This window comes from Meriones unguiculatus, chromosome X, assembly GCF_030254825.1.
Source record: "Meriones unguiculatus strain TT.TT164.6M chromosome X, Bangor_MerUng_6.1, whole genome shotgun sequence".
NCBI classification, from domain to species: domain Eukaryota; kingdom Metazoa; phylum Chordata; class Mammalia; order Rodentia; family Muridae; genus Meriones; species Meriones unguiculatus.
In genome coordinates this window covers 81,352,435-81,371,475 of record NC_083369.1, presented here as the reverse complement: position 1 = coordinate 81,371,475, position 19,041 = coordinate 81,352,435, and the positions used below count along the sequence as shown (strand labels likewise).

The window sequence follows — 19,041 nt, the reverse complement described above, 5'->3', positions numbered from 1 at the left end:
AAAGGGTGGATATCACATGACAGGGTGGTGAGGCTAGCATTTCCCTTATTCCTATAGTGCTGGTGTTATGAAGGGGTCTCACTGTGGCAGGGTGTGTGTGTTGGGAAGGAAAGCCGTTTTAGGGTAGAAAATAAACAGTGGGTCAAAATGTGATTGCTAATCAGTACAAAAAGACCTTCAGTGACTGACCTTACTCCCGGAGTCCTTGGCTCCACATTCCCCCTTATCGTACCACCATTTGTTTTTCAGCTTGTCTAAGATTCCTTGTTCACTGAGTTTCAATACTGCAAGGTTTACAGGCGTTCTTCACGTGGGAAATAACATAAATAACATTATATTATGTTATTTTATGTTATTCAAGCTTCAAACTACTTTAAAACTATAGAAAGCGATAAAGCAGGGGGCCCTGGCCACAGAGTAATTTTAGACACTGCAGGCAACCTGAGCATTACCTTATAAAAAGTTATCACTACAGCAACGCTATATTTACCAGGGCCTGCCCATATCGCTTTGAGTAATCGGCACACACTGTTAAATAATGAGGATAGAAAAAAAGGCACTCCTCAGATAGGCTGTGTGTAGTAAGGAGGGTCTCCCCTCAAGTGACAATTGTTGGTGGCAGCTTCCAGTAACTTTGTGACAGAAGTGTTAGGTTTGATCTAACAGGGTGTCTTGTTGTACTTCCAGACAGAAAGCAAGCTATGGGTGTGGGAGGGGGTTGGGAAGGGGATGAGGTCAGAAAGGGAAAGCCTTGTATGTTGTAGACCGAGACAAATGCATGAATCTGAATGGAAAACAGATCCTGTATAAACAGTATGCCTTTGGACTAATTGTCCTCTATTACAGAAATCTGTTGTCCAGCTGAAAAGGATCTACTGAAGGACTGAACTATACACATATTCTCATGAAACAGTCATACATTCTATATTCCTATGCACACACTACTCTTAACAAAGTTTCAGTATAGACCTTGACTTTTTTTGATGAGGAGCATTTTCAACAGCAGAAAAACAGGCCTATGGAATGTTTCTGAGTTACTGACTATATCTCTCTGTGATGTGTCTGCAATCAGGTCAGATTCCCAGAAAGTGTTTCAAAGTGGAATACTAGTACCACATTCTGTAAAATGGCAATCTAACACTGTCATTGTTGAGTAATACTGTAGAGTAATAATTTGGTAAAATAAGACTTCTTTCAACAAGAGACTAATACATCTTCAGGAGGCTAAGTTACTACTTTCTCCTTGGTTCTACATTACTTAATGTATAAGGATTATATTTGGAACCATTGGGCACAATGTGTGAAATCCTACTTGTCCTAGGACAAAGATTTTTCTCTGTAAGTGATTTCTTCATGCTATCAAATAGAAATAGTGGCCACTACCTGATCTTCTTCCTATAACTATTGAATTTGAAACAAAGTCTTTCTAATAATTTTGGAAAGGTTGGCTTAATTTTATGATGAGGCAATAAACTATGTTCAGGTTCATGTGAACAGTATTACCAATGAATGCTAGCATGTGTTGGTCTAATGCTATTGACTTTAATGGAGTAAGTCACACAAATTTATGAACATGCTATAACATTTCTTAGCTAATTTTAGATAAGTTGGACCTATTAACATATCTAGTTTAGACTAGAGTTCCTATAATCACAAAGATCTGGCCACTGTCATAACATCTCCCCAAACATTTTTGTTTCTTTTTCCATTTGCAGTTGAGAGGAGAAAAAAAAACTTAGTTGGAGATATTCTAAGATATATATGGTCATTTAAAACTAATATACAATTTCAGAGTACTAAGGATTTGAAAAGATATAAACCTTTTGTAGCAAGGAGGTGACACACTCTTTGTTAGTGTGTTGCATAGCAGCCAGAGTATCTTTATTCTGTGCCTTACAAAGAAATTGAGCTCATTTTATACTTTAAACAAGTTCCTTCCATCAGCACTAAAAATCCTAGGCTTCTGAAGTGCTAACCAGAATTGAAACAAGGCAAACATAAGACTTCAAGCCTCCTTAAGATAGTATTAGCAGTAAAAGTTGTCTTAAATTATTTTAAAGGTCAGCAAGGCCATCTATGACCCTGAGAGCAATGTGGAAGATGTCTTCTCCTCTATTCCTCCCTGTCTATATCTTTCTTTCTCGTCTTTATTATTTGTGATATTATCACCATCACTTCTCTCCCAGTGTTGTTTTGAGCCAGGTTTTGGGATGAGATGCAGCATTGTAGTAGTCACCTTTAGATACAGGGCAAGATGCTTTGCAATGACAGTTAGGGAGATCTAGGCTCATACATTCTTTCTGTACTTTATTATTATTATTATTATTATTATTATTATTAATTTATTTTGTTACAAAAAGTTCAGTGGCTTCTCATTGCTCTCTGACTGTGTCTTTACCAGGCCTCGTTTTCCTTCTAGGTTTTGCATCCTTAAAAATACTTCATTCGGTTTGTTCAGTACTGCTGCTTTTATTAGATTTTAGGAACAGAGTAGCCTGATTAAAGTTACCACACTAGGGTAAATGGAAAGTAAAAGGACAGTAAAGAGCTCTGACAAATTATATTCTTTACAGACCATGGTTTTAGAAGATGATCATAAACATTTGAGTGGCATAGACTGATAAAAGTAGACTGTGTGGGTTTAGAGTAGTGTCTTTCTAAGTGTGTTCCTGGGACCCCTGGGGAGATCATTAAAACCTTTTCATTAGAGGGTCTGTGAGGTCAAAGCATTTGATAAAATAGCAAGGCCCTTTTCACTCTTATTCTTTCATGATATACCAATTGCTCAGAGGCTACATGATGTGTAAAATAACAGACTGAATGAAGAAGTAGAAAGAAATGACAATCCCATCCTTTAATGGAAGCTACATATTAAAAGATTTGAAAAAAATATAGGCCAGTTTCACTTTTCTAACTTTTGTTTTGGAAATAAACTTGTTTTCATAAAACAATAAAGTTGTTTTTATAAAAGTCTATTATTTATGTTAATATGTACTAGATTAATTTAAGAATAAATCAGTGAATATATTCTTTTAATTTATGTAGTGTTCATTTCTGACATGCTGAATATTAATAGATATAACATATAAACAAAATACTTTTTTAGAGTTTTGCAATATTTTTTTAGAGTATGAAGAGTCCTGGAACAAAATGTTCTTATAAATATAGCTTGGAGAATTATGAATTTTGTTGTGATAAGGGCTTATTCTGGGCTGTCAGCCATAGATTCTTGCCTAGGGCCAGACTTAGTATCTTGGTATCTTAGTGTCCTCCTTCTGACAAATGGCCTGTACCAGCCTTGGGCCAACCAGTAGCTTTCACAGAACAGCTATTACCTTTTCCCTACTCCAGTTTACAGTGTAGGTTACCTTAGTGTAATAGCTTTTGAGTGGGGGGTGGGGGTCAGGACTTTTGTCCTTCAAAGGATGTTTGGTAATGCCTGGTGTCTTTTTTTTTGTCACAAATGGGTTAGGGAATGATACAGGTATTCAATGAGTAGAGGCAATGCATGCTGATAAACATCCTATAATTACAGGACAGTTTCCACAACAATGCATCATCTGGTTCCAAATGCCAATAGTGATGAGGCTGAGAAACCTGACTTTAGAGCATTCAGATCTCCTCTGAGATACACAGGACAGTAAAGAGCTCTGACAAATTATATACTCCCAGAAGTTTAGTCTTTGATTAGAGAAAGAGGGGGGGGGAGAGACTGTTAATGAAATTTGGCAGGGAACCAATGTGCTCTGGGAACTTCAAAATATAAATGAGGGCAAAAATAGGTTTCAAGCACTAGCAGACCCAAGGAGCAGAGAAATTGTAATCACAAATCACAGATAATACCACTCAACAAGGAGAGGATAGTTACTAAGAGAAGAACTCTCTTAATATTCTTTGTTGCTGTGGGATAGACCAAGTTTCCAAAGTGGTAAACTTGCTTTGATTCACACAGGTTTCTCGCTTCCTGTGTGCCTTAGTAGATGTGACGTCTAGCTCAAGCCAACTAAATATATTCAAATGCACACACACAAGCACACATGCACACGCACACACACATGAATGTATGTAGGCATATGCACACACACTCACACAAACATACACACACACACACACACACACTCTAGTGTTTTGAAGAAAAGAAAATTATTTGTGCATTTGGTCATTTTATATATTATTTTTGTCAGGATGTTTTGTTTTTCCTAGGTCTAATGTTTTTTTGTTCTTTCTTCCATCATCCTCCACCTTGCCTTATTTCTGTGCATGTCTTATGGCTTCTTCTAAACCATGTGCTTCTCAAATGCATAGATCATGGCTTATTCTTTTGTAGCCTCATTTATGATATTTTCTCAGTAAATAACCATTTCGAAGTTAACGTTTTTAGCTTTTTATTTTCAGTCTAGTTCCTCTACATAATTACAATAGTCAATTTTATTATTGGTCAAGTTTAATGGCTACCCCAGGAATGCAGATTTATGGTCCCACTTTACAAATTAGGAAACTGAAGCACACACAGGTCAAGCAATTTGTCTAAGCTTCCATATATCCCAGGGCAGGCTAAAAAGCAAATGAATATATATTGAACTCTCTTCTATGCATTATCCACTGAAACAGAGATAAGAGTAGGTAGCACTCCTCATTTTTTTCTCTTTAGGCTTAGATGTCCATTATGATTTTTTTCAGGGACCCCAATTCTCCAAATAACTATCAATCTAGCAAGGGTATATATTTCAGCTGAGGTCTTTTACTCTGATGCAGTAATGTTTCTCATGGGCAATGTCTTAAGCAATTACCACAGGCCCTTGACTGGTACCTGGGAGAATTAGAAGTCAGAAATATTTATTGTGCTCTCCCCAATAGAGAACAGAAAGAATTAAACAAAGTAGGTTAGATTTTGATCATGGAAATTAACCAAGTAGTCGCTTCCTGAAGGGCTTGCTATCAACTTTTTGCTGAGCAGAGCCCTCATAAGATAGAGACATTACTCAGCAAGCGAAAGAAGAAAACTGAAGGGCTTTCTGATAAAATTTGATGAGATCTGGGAATATCCCCAAGCACCCTTTTTCTTCCCTATTTCTAAAATTCCATTGTAAACATTTCACACTAACTTTGATGTGTGTGTGTGTTTAATATGAATCTTTCTGAGATGTTGGAAATGAAGAAATAGAAACTATTTACAAAGCAATGTAGTGTTCTACTTTGTTTTAAAAATGTTTGGCAGTTTGGGCAAGAATGTAAAGTTCTCCGGAGAAGAAAATGTTTTATGGCATAGAAGTCATAAAAATCATTATCAAGCAGATGTGGAGTGAGTGCATGGGCGTTTGTGAATTACATACTCTTTTAAAATACATGAATATAATGTTGACATTTATCAGTATGTTTAGTTCTGAGTGAGGAGGACAGTTATGAACTGCCATTTGTTTATTATCTTTTAGTATAGGAGGAATACTGTAATTTACAATGCTTTAATAACTAATTCTCTTTTTTAAAAAGTTAGTTTTTTGAAATTGTGAGTTGTGTGTGTGTGAGAAGGCCATGACACATGGGAGAAGGTTGAAAGAGAACTTGTGAGAATCAATTCTGTCCTTTTCCCTTCACGTGGGTCTTGGAGATTGAACTCCGGTCATCAGACCATTGCTTTTACCCACTGAGCCTTCCCACCTCTCTCCCAACTCATTCTTTAGTTTTATGTAGCTCAATCTAGTCTTAACCTTTATATTTAGCTGAGGCTGACCTTGAATTCTTTATCTTTCTGATTCTGCCCCCCCAAGAATTGAGACTATAGATATGTATCAGCATTTTCAAAGAAAATGTGATTAGATGGCAAAAAAAATCTGCTTGCCTCTCAATAATTCAGTTAAAAAGGATTGACTGTATATATGGTCTAGTACATAGCCCCTCCAGGTGTTGGCTGTTTAAATTCCAGGGTCTGGTTCATCTAGCTATTACAAAAAATCAATGGCGTCTTAGCAATGGTAAAGTTTATACATGAGAACAGTTTAAGGATAACAATACCATTGATTTTTTTTCCCTTTTGTGAATGAAGACTATTGTAAAAAAAATCGAACTAAATAAGCCTTTTATTGAAAAACTGCCATTTTTAATGTTTTGATTTCTTTAAGTACTTAGAATAATAAATGAAACAGCTTGTAGCCATGTTGTGTTCAATGGAGTTATGTGGGGATGCTGAGCATCCCTATAGAGGAAATGAATAGAATTTGACTCTAGCAGGTTCATTACCAAGTTGGTACCCCAGGTAATCTGGTAACCCTAGAGAGAGAGAGCAGTTTAAATATCAGATGTGACTCTGATCTTGGAAATATAGAAACCCATGCTATAGTGTACTATGATTTACCCATCTGAGGGTCTGGATGATATACTCTGTTCTAAAAGAATTCACTTTCTGCTTCTGAACAGGGATACAGAAAGAGCAAATGGACTTCAGTGACACCCTTAAGGATAGATACATGTGTCAATATGTTGGCTGTAGAGAAAGAAAAGGTCACCCAAAGCAAAATATATGAACAAGGATGGTGAGTTTACAAATGTAATTAGAAACCCACTCTGACAACACAATAGCTAGGTGATTAAAATGGAAATGACCACAAATTATGCTGGAAAAATTTCTGCCAGCTCCTTCTGTATCCAAGCATTCATTTTTAGGTACTTATTCTTGCTTTTTGGTACCTTTTTGAACAGCCCTTCTGGAATATCATCAGCTCAGTGGAGAGAGAAAGTTATTCTCCATTTTCCTGGCCATTTTAAAGTTGTAAATACTTCAGGTAGTCATGCTGATTGGTCACGCAGTATCTCCTTCCAGCTTCTCTTTAAGAAGCCATAGTATCACAATGCATAAGAAGTATGTGCAGGCAGGCACAGATATCATTGAACAGCTTTGTTGGAGCCAAGTGATGGTCAAGAAAGAGAGAAGAATCCTTGCCAAGCAATAGGATTTACCATGTGGCCTTTTGTATTCTTTTTTATTAGTTAACTTGAGATATGTGTAGTGAAGGGATTTACTTGTGTACGCACCAGAGATTGGAGGCTGTAAATGTTCAAAACATGACCTAAAGTGTACAAGTGTCTGGAGTATTAAAAATATTATCTCAGAAAAGGAGAGCCCTTCTCCCCTACCAGGAGGAGAATAGGGGGTAAAAGGGAGGAAGGGTGGGATCAGAAAATGATGGGGGAGGGGGCTACTGTCAGGATGTATTCTCTCTACTCATTTTTTTGCAGAGTTTCTGAATGTAGTATTGTAGGAGAATAAGGATTTATGCTATTTTAAACTTTCTGCCTTTGAATCACTGAGAATTGCCTCCATCTTCTTTGACTGTTGGCATTGCTAGACTCTGACTGTCCAAGTGACCCTCATTTTCACAGATGAAGTGCCAATGATTTGCAGAGTTATGCAGTGCTTAGCTGTTAGAAGGCCCCTCTGAGAGAGTATTTATAACCATGTACTTCACAAATGTAGCTAAAACCTATTTAACTCCTTGCTAATGGGATCATAATTTAATGTAAGTGCAAAGAGCAAATTCAATAATGTATGCGTATAACATTAGGAGTTGAAAGCTGTGAGTCATTTTTCTAAAGGCCTAACAATGCTAATGACTGAAATGTGTTGATGATCATCTGTACTTGCACAGCAGCCTCAGAAGTAAACTTGAAATACGGAGTTGAACCCAGTGGTGTTCCTGTATGATAACTTCTTATATTCAAAACAAAAGAACCTTTAATTCTACAGATCACAGATTTCCCTGATGAATTTCTGTCAAAGACTAGACCTCTGTCTGGTTTACTTCTCTAAAACAATTAATGCAAAACAATTAACAGCTATGGACTCTTTCACATAACTTTCTGTATCTGCAAAGATTTCTTACTCAATTTGTTCCCAACAGAGAGAAGGGATTCAGGGAAGATACTAAGGTGAAGAAATAATGTTTCAGTGAAAAATTCCATTGTAAATGTGACTCCCACTTGTTGTCCAAGTAAGCTTACAAAATTACATTTTGACATACATTAGAAGTTCAAGATATTAAATTTGATTGGTGTTTATCATGTATAAATGTGTTTTTTAGTTTATTCCAGCAGTATCAAGAAAAACCAGAAACTCAAATGATGAGCATTTCTGAAAACATGGAAGTCTTCAGGCTACAAATAATCTTAGCTTTATCCAAATATAGATGAAATAGGTAGTGGCTATATATCTGACCTACAGACTTGATATAGATTGTCAAACCAAAGGTACCTTCCAATCTCTTCCTGCACACATTCTAGCAGTCACACATCATTCCTGCATTCCTAATGGTGATGCTAGACAGAAAAAACTAGCAGTTTTACTATGAGTCTCTGTGTATATAGATTTGCATATAGACACTAGATATATGTTTATATACACACATATAATATGTATATACTAAAATACAGTATGCTGTTGCTTTAGATCTATATTTGAGAAGCATTTAAGTGGTAAATAAAATAAATAAAAATGTAAATCCAATACTTAGACCACATTTTTTGCCACCTCAGACTAATGGATACCAGCCTCATGTGCCAAGGGCCAAATGCTATACCGCTCTCTAAAAAAAAAATGTCAAAAGAGAATGGATTTTAACTGTTCTCCATAAAATAACCCCCTGTTCCACCAACCCCACCTCCCAACTTAAACAAAAACAATTTAGGTGCATCAAATCTTTCATATTTCTTTTCCATGGCTGTCCTACCTTTCAGACAATGTGGTTCTACAATCTCTTCAAATGAAATAAAACCCTGTGATTTGTTCAAAGGAAATAAAGGGCACAGATATGCATCATTTCAATCTTTGCCATGGCAACAGTGTCCTTCCTCTTGGCAACTGTGTAACATCATTCTTACCTTCTTGCTTTTCACTCCTGCTGTTCTTTCTTTCTGTAGCTCTGGTGTTGGATATTTTGGGTTTGTTGGTCAATAAGAAACATATTCATATTATCAGGATACCAATATATACAATCAATCATGCCCTAATCATAGAAATTAAGTTAAGGCCACACAGTCAGTTGTTTTTAAAGTCAAAAAATGAGATAATTAAATGGTATTTTCTTTGTGGTTTATATTTTTTCCCTTATGGTAGAATTTCGTTTTTAGCATCATTTGCAAAATCATTGGTTTTGGCAGTACTGGACTGGTTCAGTTCTTAAGACAATTGGTCCCTTGCTTGAAGCAGCCATTTGAAAGAAAGTGAGGATTTGCTCTTGGGAGGAAGACCTGAATAAGTTCAAGGAGCAAATTCAGTCACTACCAGGAAAGAAAATGATCAGGTTCTTCATATTTCCAGGAGGCAGTACCAGCACAGAAACATGCAAACCAATGAAGAGTATAACATACTCACCCTACTCCTTGATCCCAAACCAGTCTTGGGGATTCACAGGAACTTCTGCTAAGACCCAGGAAGTGTCATTGTTCTGTAATGGTTCTTGCCTACACACATAACCGTGTCAATAAAGTGTCATTGGGATCCATCTTAACCCTGGGCATCCAAAATGTCAACCTTTAGGAATGGCTCCTGCCAGTAAAAGATCCATTTTTGTTGCAGATAAAGGCAGATGCAGATTCATATCCATTCCCTAAGGCCCAAGATTGTCAAAGAATTCTGGGTGTGGAAGAGAAGTGATTAAGAGATGGTGGCATAGGAGAGGAAAATTGTAGACATACACAGGAGAAGAAATACATACAAAACCGTAGAGCTCATTTATACATGTGGGAAAAACAGTTATAGTCTCATTCATCTAGATACCACCAACTATGGATCTGAGGGAATTTGGAAACTGGCTATCTCAAAGTGCCAGTTTTACTGTCTCTTAATGGAAGACTTGCTAAGCAAATGTATAGGGTTTGAAAAAAAAAGACTGCTAGAGATATGGAAGAAAAAGCAAATTGTTGAATTTCTTAAGAGAACAAACTTGAAATTCCTCTAAAAGCTCACAGATGAAAGTAGATACAAATAATTTTAATTTGGGAGAGTTTTTTAATCTATTAAAATAAATTCCATTATTTTTCTCAATGTGTGTGACACACATTTGTCAAATTTTTATAGTTCTTATGTACTGAAATTTCAACTGTATTTTTATTGATACCCTACACCATAATTATCATCCTATAATTTACTTAAATAATGGTGACTTACCTGCATAGCCACCATTTCTTATTTCCCTATATGCCTTACAAGTGAAGGTACACACATTTGGCACAATTTTTACTGCAGTCAAGTTCAGAATGGTCCCATTTAAACATTCTGTTTCATTGTTCTCAAAGGCATGCAATGTGTGCCATCTTTCAACTTTAGAAGTATAGATACTGAAGGTCTATTTAAATCAATTGATATAAATTTAGGCTGAGATGGGATAGGTTTTGTAATATCTTATCACTATAGCTACAAATAGCTTGTTTAACTGACATTCTTTGCTCTACTAAGGAAAAGATATGTAGAAAAGCTGAACTGGTATCATTTACTCAAGATTACGAATAAAATTATGTGGGCAGAGGAAGGAACTAGAATTTTAAAATGTGAGATGACTGAGAGAAAGCTGTGGAAGAAGGTTGATGCCCATATATGGGAACTCTGTAAAATTCCTATCTGCTATGTTTTACCATAACAGACTTTCATTGGCTGTCTCACAAATCTCTGGTGATCTGGGTTTATAGTTGGAACACCCTACAACCTCTTAATTAGTGCATTTTCGTATGTATTATAATAAAGCACTAACACAACTGGATGATTTATCTGTTGAAAATTCCTAAGCCATAGTCTTTCTTTCCATGATATCTCTGTATATTTATAGACCTTCAAGGGCAGATCAGATATAATTTGTCCAGGATTTATTAGCCCAGATCTCAGAAATTGGTAGAGGCAAGCAGTGTTTTGATTCTATCTTATAGGCCTCATTCAGGGATTACTCTAGTTAATTACCTTGTTCTTTATTCCTTGTATTCAGAAAATGAAAGAGTATCTATTGCATTAGTTTAAGATTGTACTCATTTTCAGCAACATGAAAAGTTGCTGTTCTCTCCATAGCATAGTAGCTTTTGTAGAAATGTTCAGTATTCATGCTGTCTCATGTTGGAGAGGGAAAAGTCAACAATTTAGCATAATTATTCATTTATCATAATTCAAAGGTTGTAAGAGCAAGACAGAAAGATAAGTAATACAGGTATTTTTCCCCTTTCCTGGTTTCAGAGATAATAGGTGTAAAAGTGTTTTTGAAATAGTGGAAGCACTTATAAATGTCAGGTTTTGTGATTATTGTCATTTTTAGTAACCAGTACTGGGGGCTAGAATGGCTTATATATGCCATTTGCCTAGTAACCAAGGTGATTGAGAATAATCCTGATTCTTATAGAAACATATCACATGCAATCAGAGTCACATCATTCATTGGGTGGGTAGCTGCAATCACTTGCTCTCTGCAACATTTTCTAAAGAGGTGAGCCTGAAAGTCAGAAGAGATGTGTGATGGCATTGGCTGTGTGACCTTCTCAAAGTCACCACTATCTCTAAATCTCACTTTTTTTTCTTTTTTTTTCTTTTTTTTGCAAAATGATGGTACATTCAGTGGTCATTTTGTCATGTTAACTGGGGACAAGAGTCAATAAAGAACTGTACTTTTCAAGCCATTTTACTAATAGGGTAAAACTTCTTTGATTTGAGCTGTACATAAAAAGGATTGTCTGAATGAGTGAAGCAAATCCTGAATTTCAAAATAAATCTGAAGTATGACATTTTCTTACTTTAGTTCTATCTTGCAGTTCAGACTGGCTATAAAATATTGCATTATTGCAGGTCTTCATAAGAACTCTCTTAGTAGATAGATTTATGTAATTAATATGATTATATTTGATGATTGCTTCCAACATTTGAAAAAAAGTTTTGTTCTCTCAAGGAAAAATTCAACTGAGTTTATTCTAAACTATTCATTTGCTCAACACATCTCTTGTCCATATCAATAATAATATAAATTTAATTTTTAGACTGGATCTTGTCTAGTATATCCCACGTTATTAATCAAAGTACTCCATGTTAATGAGGTTTCAGTGCATTTCTATATTCTCCATGGACTTTGGTTAGATGTTAGCCACAAAGAAGTGGTGAAACAGTCAGTCAAGTTAGTTTCATGCTCCTTCTTGTGCTCACTCTCAGAAAACAGCAGGTGGCAAGAAGGAAGATGATAAAGGCAGGCTCCTTGGTAATTCATAGGCAGAATAAGCAGTCATTGGCTATGCAGCACTGATCATACTATTATCCATAGCTGAGAATGGAGTTGACTTATTTCAAAAGGTAAAATGAAGGGATGACCAAGAAAAGTAATTTGAAAGTTGCCCGGCAGGTAACACTGTAGTCAAAGAAATTTGAAACAATTAAGATCTACTGAAATGTTTTCTATTTGCATGCCAAATTTCAGAAAGTCTGGGAATTGGAAGTTGCCAATAAAATTACTAGATAAAAATCAGGGGCAATACTAAGAAAGGGAACAAAGAGTTTGATTGCTGGTTATAATTAGCAAAGAGCTAGTTTAATACTTTAGGGTCTTCATGATACCAAAACATTTCATAAAAAGTAAAAGTGAGTCAAATATGTACAGGTTTTGTTTTGGTGTGTGTATCTGTGCATCTTTGTATCCATGTAAAACATCAAGCCCCTGGTTAGTTTAAAATTCTGGGCAGTTCTGGGCACTGTGTGGATTATTTAGAGTCATCTTGATTCAGTCCATGGCTCCTTTGAATGATGAGTTCATGAGAACAACACGTCCAATCCAGCTCCATTTTCATTCTGTAACTCACTTGAATAATAGAATTAGATTCTCTGTGGCCTGCTAATAACATGAGAAAACTGTTGGGAAGAAGGTGCTGAATACTTTGGGTATCTGGGTAGCCACTGTAAAAATCAAATGAAGCAAAAGATTGGCTAAATTGTCAGCATCATCAGTTTACACTGGCAAGAAAGAAAGTCACTGCTTTTTGGCACACAGTAAAACCTTGATTAATTGGAATCCATAGAGATGGATGGGATTGTTAATAAGAATACTCACTTTGTTTCATTCTTGGGTATGGATATGCTGCCTTGAAATGCTTTTATCCACTCTCATGCCTCAGGGAAGAAGCCTCTAATGTTTGAGGGTCAATTCAGATGTCGAGACGTAATAGGAGCAAGAGCTGAATGTGATCTAGCCACAGTTTATCACTTGACAAAAACTCTATTTCTTGAGGTCTTCTCATTTTGAATATCATTAATGTTTCTCATCAATGTGAAGTTTGGAATGGGGACTGACAATTCTTGCCACTCATTCGGTGTATTCTTGTTAATCAAGGTTTTACAATAAAAGGCCTTGGCAATGCCCAGTAAGATTGTACATAGAGGGTTTTTTTCTTTAAATATGTTTCTTTCAAAGTGCTCTGGATCAGTGTTTCCAAACCCACATTATACTGTAGACTGGCTAACTAGCTATTCTGCCAGGATCCTGAGGGATGGAAAGGGAAAGAGAGGAGCAGAATTATAAGCATTGTCTCTGAAGTTAAAACGTTTTGGCTTGCCTCTCTATTGCTCTGTGGTTGGGAAACACTGTTCTCCACCTTATAATGTCCATGGTATCTTGGTTGTGCAAGAGTTGATCTCACATGTTTCAGTATCATTATCATGCGCCTTGGGCCATGGAGAATTCTGTTTTCAGGTCTTCTCCTGTACTTACCCAAAGTGTCTTTCCATGACTTGTTGTCTTGGTTTCTGAGAAAGCCCCTATTTCCTGTTGCTTGGGTGATGGCTACTTATTCATTCTAGCCCTGAAGAATATTTGGAACCAAAGGAATGGCAAGTAAGATGTGTTTTCTCATGATGATAACCTGGATAACAATTAGACCTACCTGAACCAAAAACATGGCTAAAAAGAAGCCAAATCAGGAATTCACACACAAGTAATATCACAGGCGACGCAAGCATTTAAATACATAAAAACACTTTTGCAAAGTCTCTGTATGGGGTGACCTATTAAAGAAAGACCCCATTTAACTTGAAATTTATCTTTCTCTTTGCTTTTCAAGTTAAGTGGGGCCTACTTAAATCAGTCATCACACACAGTGAAGAACATTTCATCACTCATACAAGTAATAGAAGTCACCTGACTCACTCAAGCAACTTCTATGAGCAAGCATCACATCCTAGAAAAATAGAATCAAATAAATTATATCTTGTCATCTGATTTCTTACACATTTCAATAGAGGCAGATGGTGAATCTCACAGGATACCCCTCAGCTTTTGAAGCCTAGGGCACTGAAACCCGTGTAATGGCCTTCATATGGAAACCAGTCTGGCATGTGGGGGAAGGAAAGAGGTATGGACAGGAAGCCTCTGTCTGGGAGTTAAAGAAGGGACCCAAGTTAGATCAAAAATATGGGCAGTGCTCTAAAGTCTTTCTGGTTCCCAAAGCTGCCAGGCAGAGGATTAACCTGGTCATTCTACTTTCTGTGTGTGTCTCGTGCTCTCTCCTCAATAATAAGATAACAGTCTTGCCGATTACTCGTCACTAAGGGTACCCGGTTGTGGTGACATTGAGGCTGACCTTGGAGTCACCGCCCCCGCTGCCGCACTCTCCTTTGTCGTACCACCATTTGTTTTTCAATTTGTCCAAGAGGCCTTGCTCATTCAGTTTTAATACTGCCAGGTTAACAGCATTTCTTGAAACGATAAAACATAACTTGTAAGAAAATGCACAAATGCTTAGGAAATCGTTAACGTATAAAAAAGGAGCACAAGAGGACAAATTGGCTAAATTTCACAGAACGTGGAGCTATAAAAATGTCTGTACAGCAAATACAGGGTTAAATATTGGAAGGTGGCATGGAGGATAACATTTGCTCAAAACTGAAGTGTGCGGGATGGGGAAATTGTCTTTGAGAAAAAAAGTAACAAGAACACCACATCCATGCAATTAACATTCGTCACCATAACTTGGCTTTGACCATTTAAATTGAAAAAGCCGTTGAACTGTAAAATTAAAGCAGCAACAAACAGTCAGAGAGGACAACACAGAGAGAGAACATTAAAAAAAATGGATGCATTAAATAGATGAAACCGTAATTTACCGTCTTATTTAACTCGATGGAATATTGTAGATTTTAAACTTTTAAGTTACCTCAAAATCCACAAGAAAGAAAATGACAACAAAATGCATCAGGGTAGGTGGAATACTATAACAACACGGATATTGTTATATTATTCCACCCACCTTAATGCTGAGCCTTTAGGGGTTGCCACACCATAGCCTTTGGAATCCAGATTTCCACCAACTTTCATCGTATCGCATGGCTTTCTCTGCTCAATGTACTCATTCATGGTTGACTCCAGCAGGAAGGCGAACTTTCCCTTGGACTTCCGAACTCGAGCTACCCCATCAGCTGTTGTTTTGGTAAACACAGATGGCTCTGCCGATTTCATGTAAGACCACATTTTCTCATACACAGCAATTTTGGATCTCTGTGACAAAAAGATAAGAATTCTTTGGATGGCCAGATATGACATCTCAAGGGACATTTGCAAAGTAGTTTTCAAACATAATTGTTTTTAAATTTTAAGCTTTATTTGTGTGTGACTGTGTGTGTGTGCAGGTAACCAAAAACACTGGAAGAGGATAGATATCAGATCGCTTAGAGATGGAATTGCAGGCAGTTGTAAGCTCAATGACTTAACCAAACGCTGGTCTCTTGGAAGAACAGCATCTGCTCTTAACCAGCCCCCAAACAATTTTTATTACAATCTGCAGTATCGAAGCCATGCTACACTATCACTGTCCAAACACTTTCAGACATCTGTCAACATATTTTTTAAAGCAGATTTCTCCAAATTGTCCATATCCTTGCTAGTTGTGATGCTTTCTGCTATTTTCAAATTCACTTAAAAATTGTAGTCATGGCCACATGATTTAGTTTCCTGGCCTTACTAACTGGTTATAATATGGATTTGGAAAGCACTTTCTTATTTAAGTTTTCTGCTTGATAAAGACCCCCACCACAATATCCTGCTATGTATTTATCCTGCATTTGCCTGAAATCAGTGATTAGATGGGAGGTCAGTTGTGGTAAAAACAAACAAACAAACAAAAAACAAAAAAAACCCCAAACAAACAAACAATGCTGAGCTGATCTTTTGATTTTTTTTTTCCTAGACTTTCTTTCCTTTGCACCACCTGCTAGAGCTATGTAAAATAATTCTGCAATGCTGTTCCTCAGGGTGGTCCTTCAAATATTGCATGGGTTTTATTATGTCCCTTCCTGATTTCACTATGCTGAATTCTATTGGCTGTTACTGTTTACAAAACTCTCAGAACTTTGCTCTTTCAGCTGTAAGCTAATTTGAATTTGTGATGTCTCTTTTAAATTGAAGTGTTTAGAAATAAACCGGGCACTACTGAAGTATGACCACAGCAGAATAAACAAAATGTTTGCTTTCTGTCATTGGAGCATTATTTTTGAATAATGGGATTTGAAGTTGCATTAGTGTATTTAGCCATGCATCTACTCTTCCAACAAATATTTATTGAGCACCTATTGGAGTTGTGGTGTATATAACAGGATGAATAGTGAGTGTTCTTTCCATTTTAGTGGAAGCTTCACAAAAACTTTTTTTTCCCTATCACTCCAAATCACCTTTGTCTTTATTTTTTCAGTTTCAATTTAATCCTGTTAAAGTTCTTTAAAGTTTAGATGGTGCTTAGAATGTATAGCAAATATGTTTGTAGTTCCATGTGTTTCTCTTTAGAGAATATAAAGGAAGAATGAACACAATGACCCCAGAACTTCCAATTGAATTGGTAGCTAGATCCTTAGGAATGAAAACTCTAGAAGCTATAAGAAGTCATTTAATGAGAACTGAGATAGTGTCCTACTGTGAGATTTCCTGGCACCCATCCTGGCTTGTTTGAAAAGTTGTTCAGTTGCTCATTTTTGGACTTTTGGCACCCACATTGCAACTTTTCAATTATTTTCTTTTATTAAGAGCATCTTATACATGAAATATGAGTATAATATATTCTCCAGTTCCTGTTATATCCCCCTAACATTGGGATTTTTTTGAGACTTATGCAAGTGGATCCTGGAATTCCCAGAGCTGCCTCCATGAAAATTAAGCCTTATGCTTATGGCAATTAAGCTACTCACAAAGACCCTCATGGAGTCACTGAAACTGTATGCTGAGAGAGAAACAGGTTTGCATTGTATAAAGTACAAAAAAAAAAAAAAAAAAAAAAGAAGAAGCCAGGATGGCTAAAGCTGAATGACCAAAAAGCAAAAATGGGAGAAAATGAATTTAGAAAGATAATCAGGTCAGAACTTGTAGGTCATAATTAAACAGTTTGAATTTATTCTACATGGTATCAGAAATTGGTGGAAGATTTTGAGGAGGTGTGTGTGTGTGTGTGTGTGTGTGTGTGTGCGTGTGTGCATAACATCCAGTACTAATTTTTTATATTAATTTTTATTGTTTAATATTAATCACAGGTTATTTACTTTGTATCCCAGCAGTAGCCCCCTCCCTCGTTCCTTCCCAATCCCACCCTCCCTCTCTCATCTCTTCCCTGCCCCTTTCCAAGTCCACTGCTAAGGGAGGTCCTCCTCCCCTTCCATCTGACCTTAGCTTATCAGGTATCTTCAGGACTGGCTACAATATCCTCCTCTGTGGCTTAGCAAGGCTCTTCCTCCCTCGGGGGACGGGAGAAGGTAAAGGAGACAGTCATTGAGTTCATGTCAGCAATAGTTCCTGTTGCCCTTGCTAGGGAAACCCACATGGATACTGAGCTACCATGGGCTACATCCGAGTAGAGGTTCTAGGTTATATCCATACATGATCTTTGGTTGGAGAAACAGTCTCATAGAGGACCCCAGTACCCTGATATATTGTGGAGCTCCTGTCCTCTCCAGGTCATATTAACTCCCCTTTTTACATATGATTCCCTGCACTCTACTGAGGGATTGGTTATGATTCTCAGCATCTGCTTTGATACACTGCTAGGTAGAGTCCTTCAGAGGCCCTCTGTGGTAGGCTCTTGTCCTATTACTTGTTTTGCTCCTACATCCAATGTCCATCCCATTTGTCTTTCTAAGTGAAGATTAATCATCTTACCCCAGGTCCTCTTTCTTGTTTATCTGCTTTAGGTGCACATATTTTAGTATGTTTATCCTATCTTATAGGACTATATAAGTGAGTATATACCATGTGTGTCTTTCTGCTCCTGGGATACCTCACTCAGAATGATCTTTTCTAGATCCTACCATTTGCCTGCAAATTTCATGATTTCCTTGTTTTTAATTGCTGAGTAGTATTCCATTGTGTAAAAGTACCACAATTTCTGTATCCATCCCTCAACTGAAAGACATCTGGGTTGTTTCCAGGTTTTGGCTATTAAGAATAAAGCTGCTACAAACATTGTTGAGCAAATGTCCTTGTTGTGTACTTGAGCATCTTTTGGATATATGCCTAGGAGTGGTACAGCTGCATTTGAGGAAACACTATTCCTAATTGTCTGAGAAAGTGCCAGATTGATTTGCAAAGTGGTTGTACAAGTTTACATTCCCAACAGCAATGGAGGAGGGTTCCCAATTCTCCACAACCTCTCCAGCATGTGTCGTCACTTGCGTTTTTAACCTTTGCCATTCTGAAGGGTGTAAGATGAAATCTCAGAGTCGTTTTGCTATGCATCTCTCTGATGGCTAAGGAAGTTGAGCATCTCTTTAGGTGTTTCTTTGCCATTCTATATTCCTCTACAGAGAAGTCTCTGTTTAGCTCTGTACCCCATTTTTTAATTGGATTGCTTGATTTATTGCTTTTTAATTTCTTTAGTTCTTTATATATTCTCTATATCAGCCCTCTGTCAGATATAGGGTTGGTGAAGATCCTTTCCCAGTGTGTAGGCTGTCGTTTTGTTCTGATGACAATGTCTTTTGCTTTACAGAAGCTTTTCAGTTTCATGAGGTCCCATTTATCAATTGTTGCTCTAAGAGCCTGTGCTGTTGGCATTCTGTTCAGG

At 37.0% G+C, this 19,041-nt stretch overlaps 1 protein-coding gene across 7 annotated transcripts in view; it reads right to left on the bottom strand.

Annotated features, from left to right (window-relative positions):
- The window catches only part of Gria3 (glutamate ionotropic receptor AMPA type subunit 3), a 350,275-nt gene that overhangs the window by 10,063 nt on the left and 321,171 nt on the right, over window positions 1-19,041 (bottom strand). For 4 of the 7 annotated variants that reach the window (XM_060375315.1, XM_060375316.1, XM_060375314.1 and 1 more), the window contains 2 exons: window positions 15,250-15,497; window positions 190-304 (listed from right to left, as the gene is read on the bottom strand). In XM_060375315.1, coding sequence (XP_060231298.1) covers window positions 190-304; window positions 15,250-15,497 — 363 coding nt within the window. Of the gene's footprint in view, window positions 1-189; window positions 305-14,583; window positions 14,699-15,249; window positions 15,498-19,041 lie in introns of all 7 variants that reach the window. The other 3 variants (XM_060375317.1, XM_060375313.1, XR_009588470.1) reach the window with 2 other exon arrangements.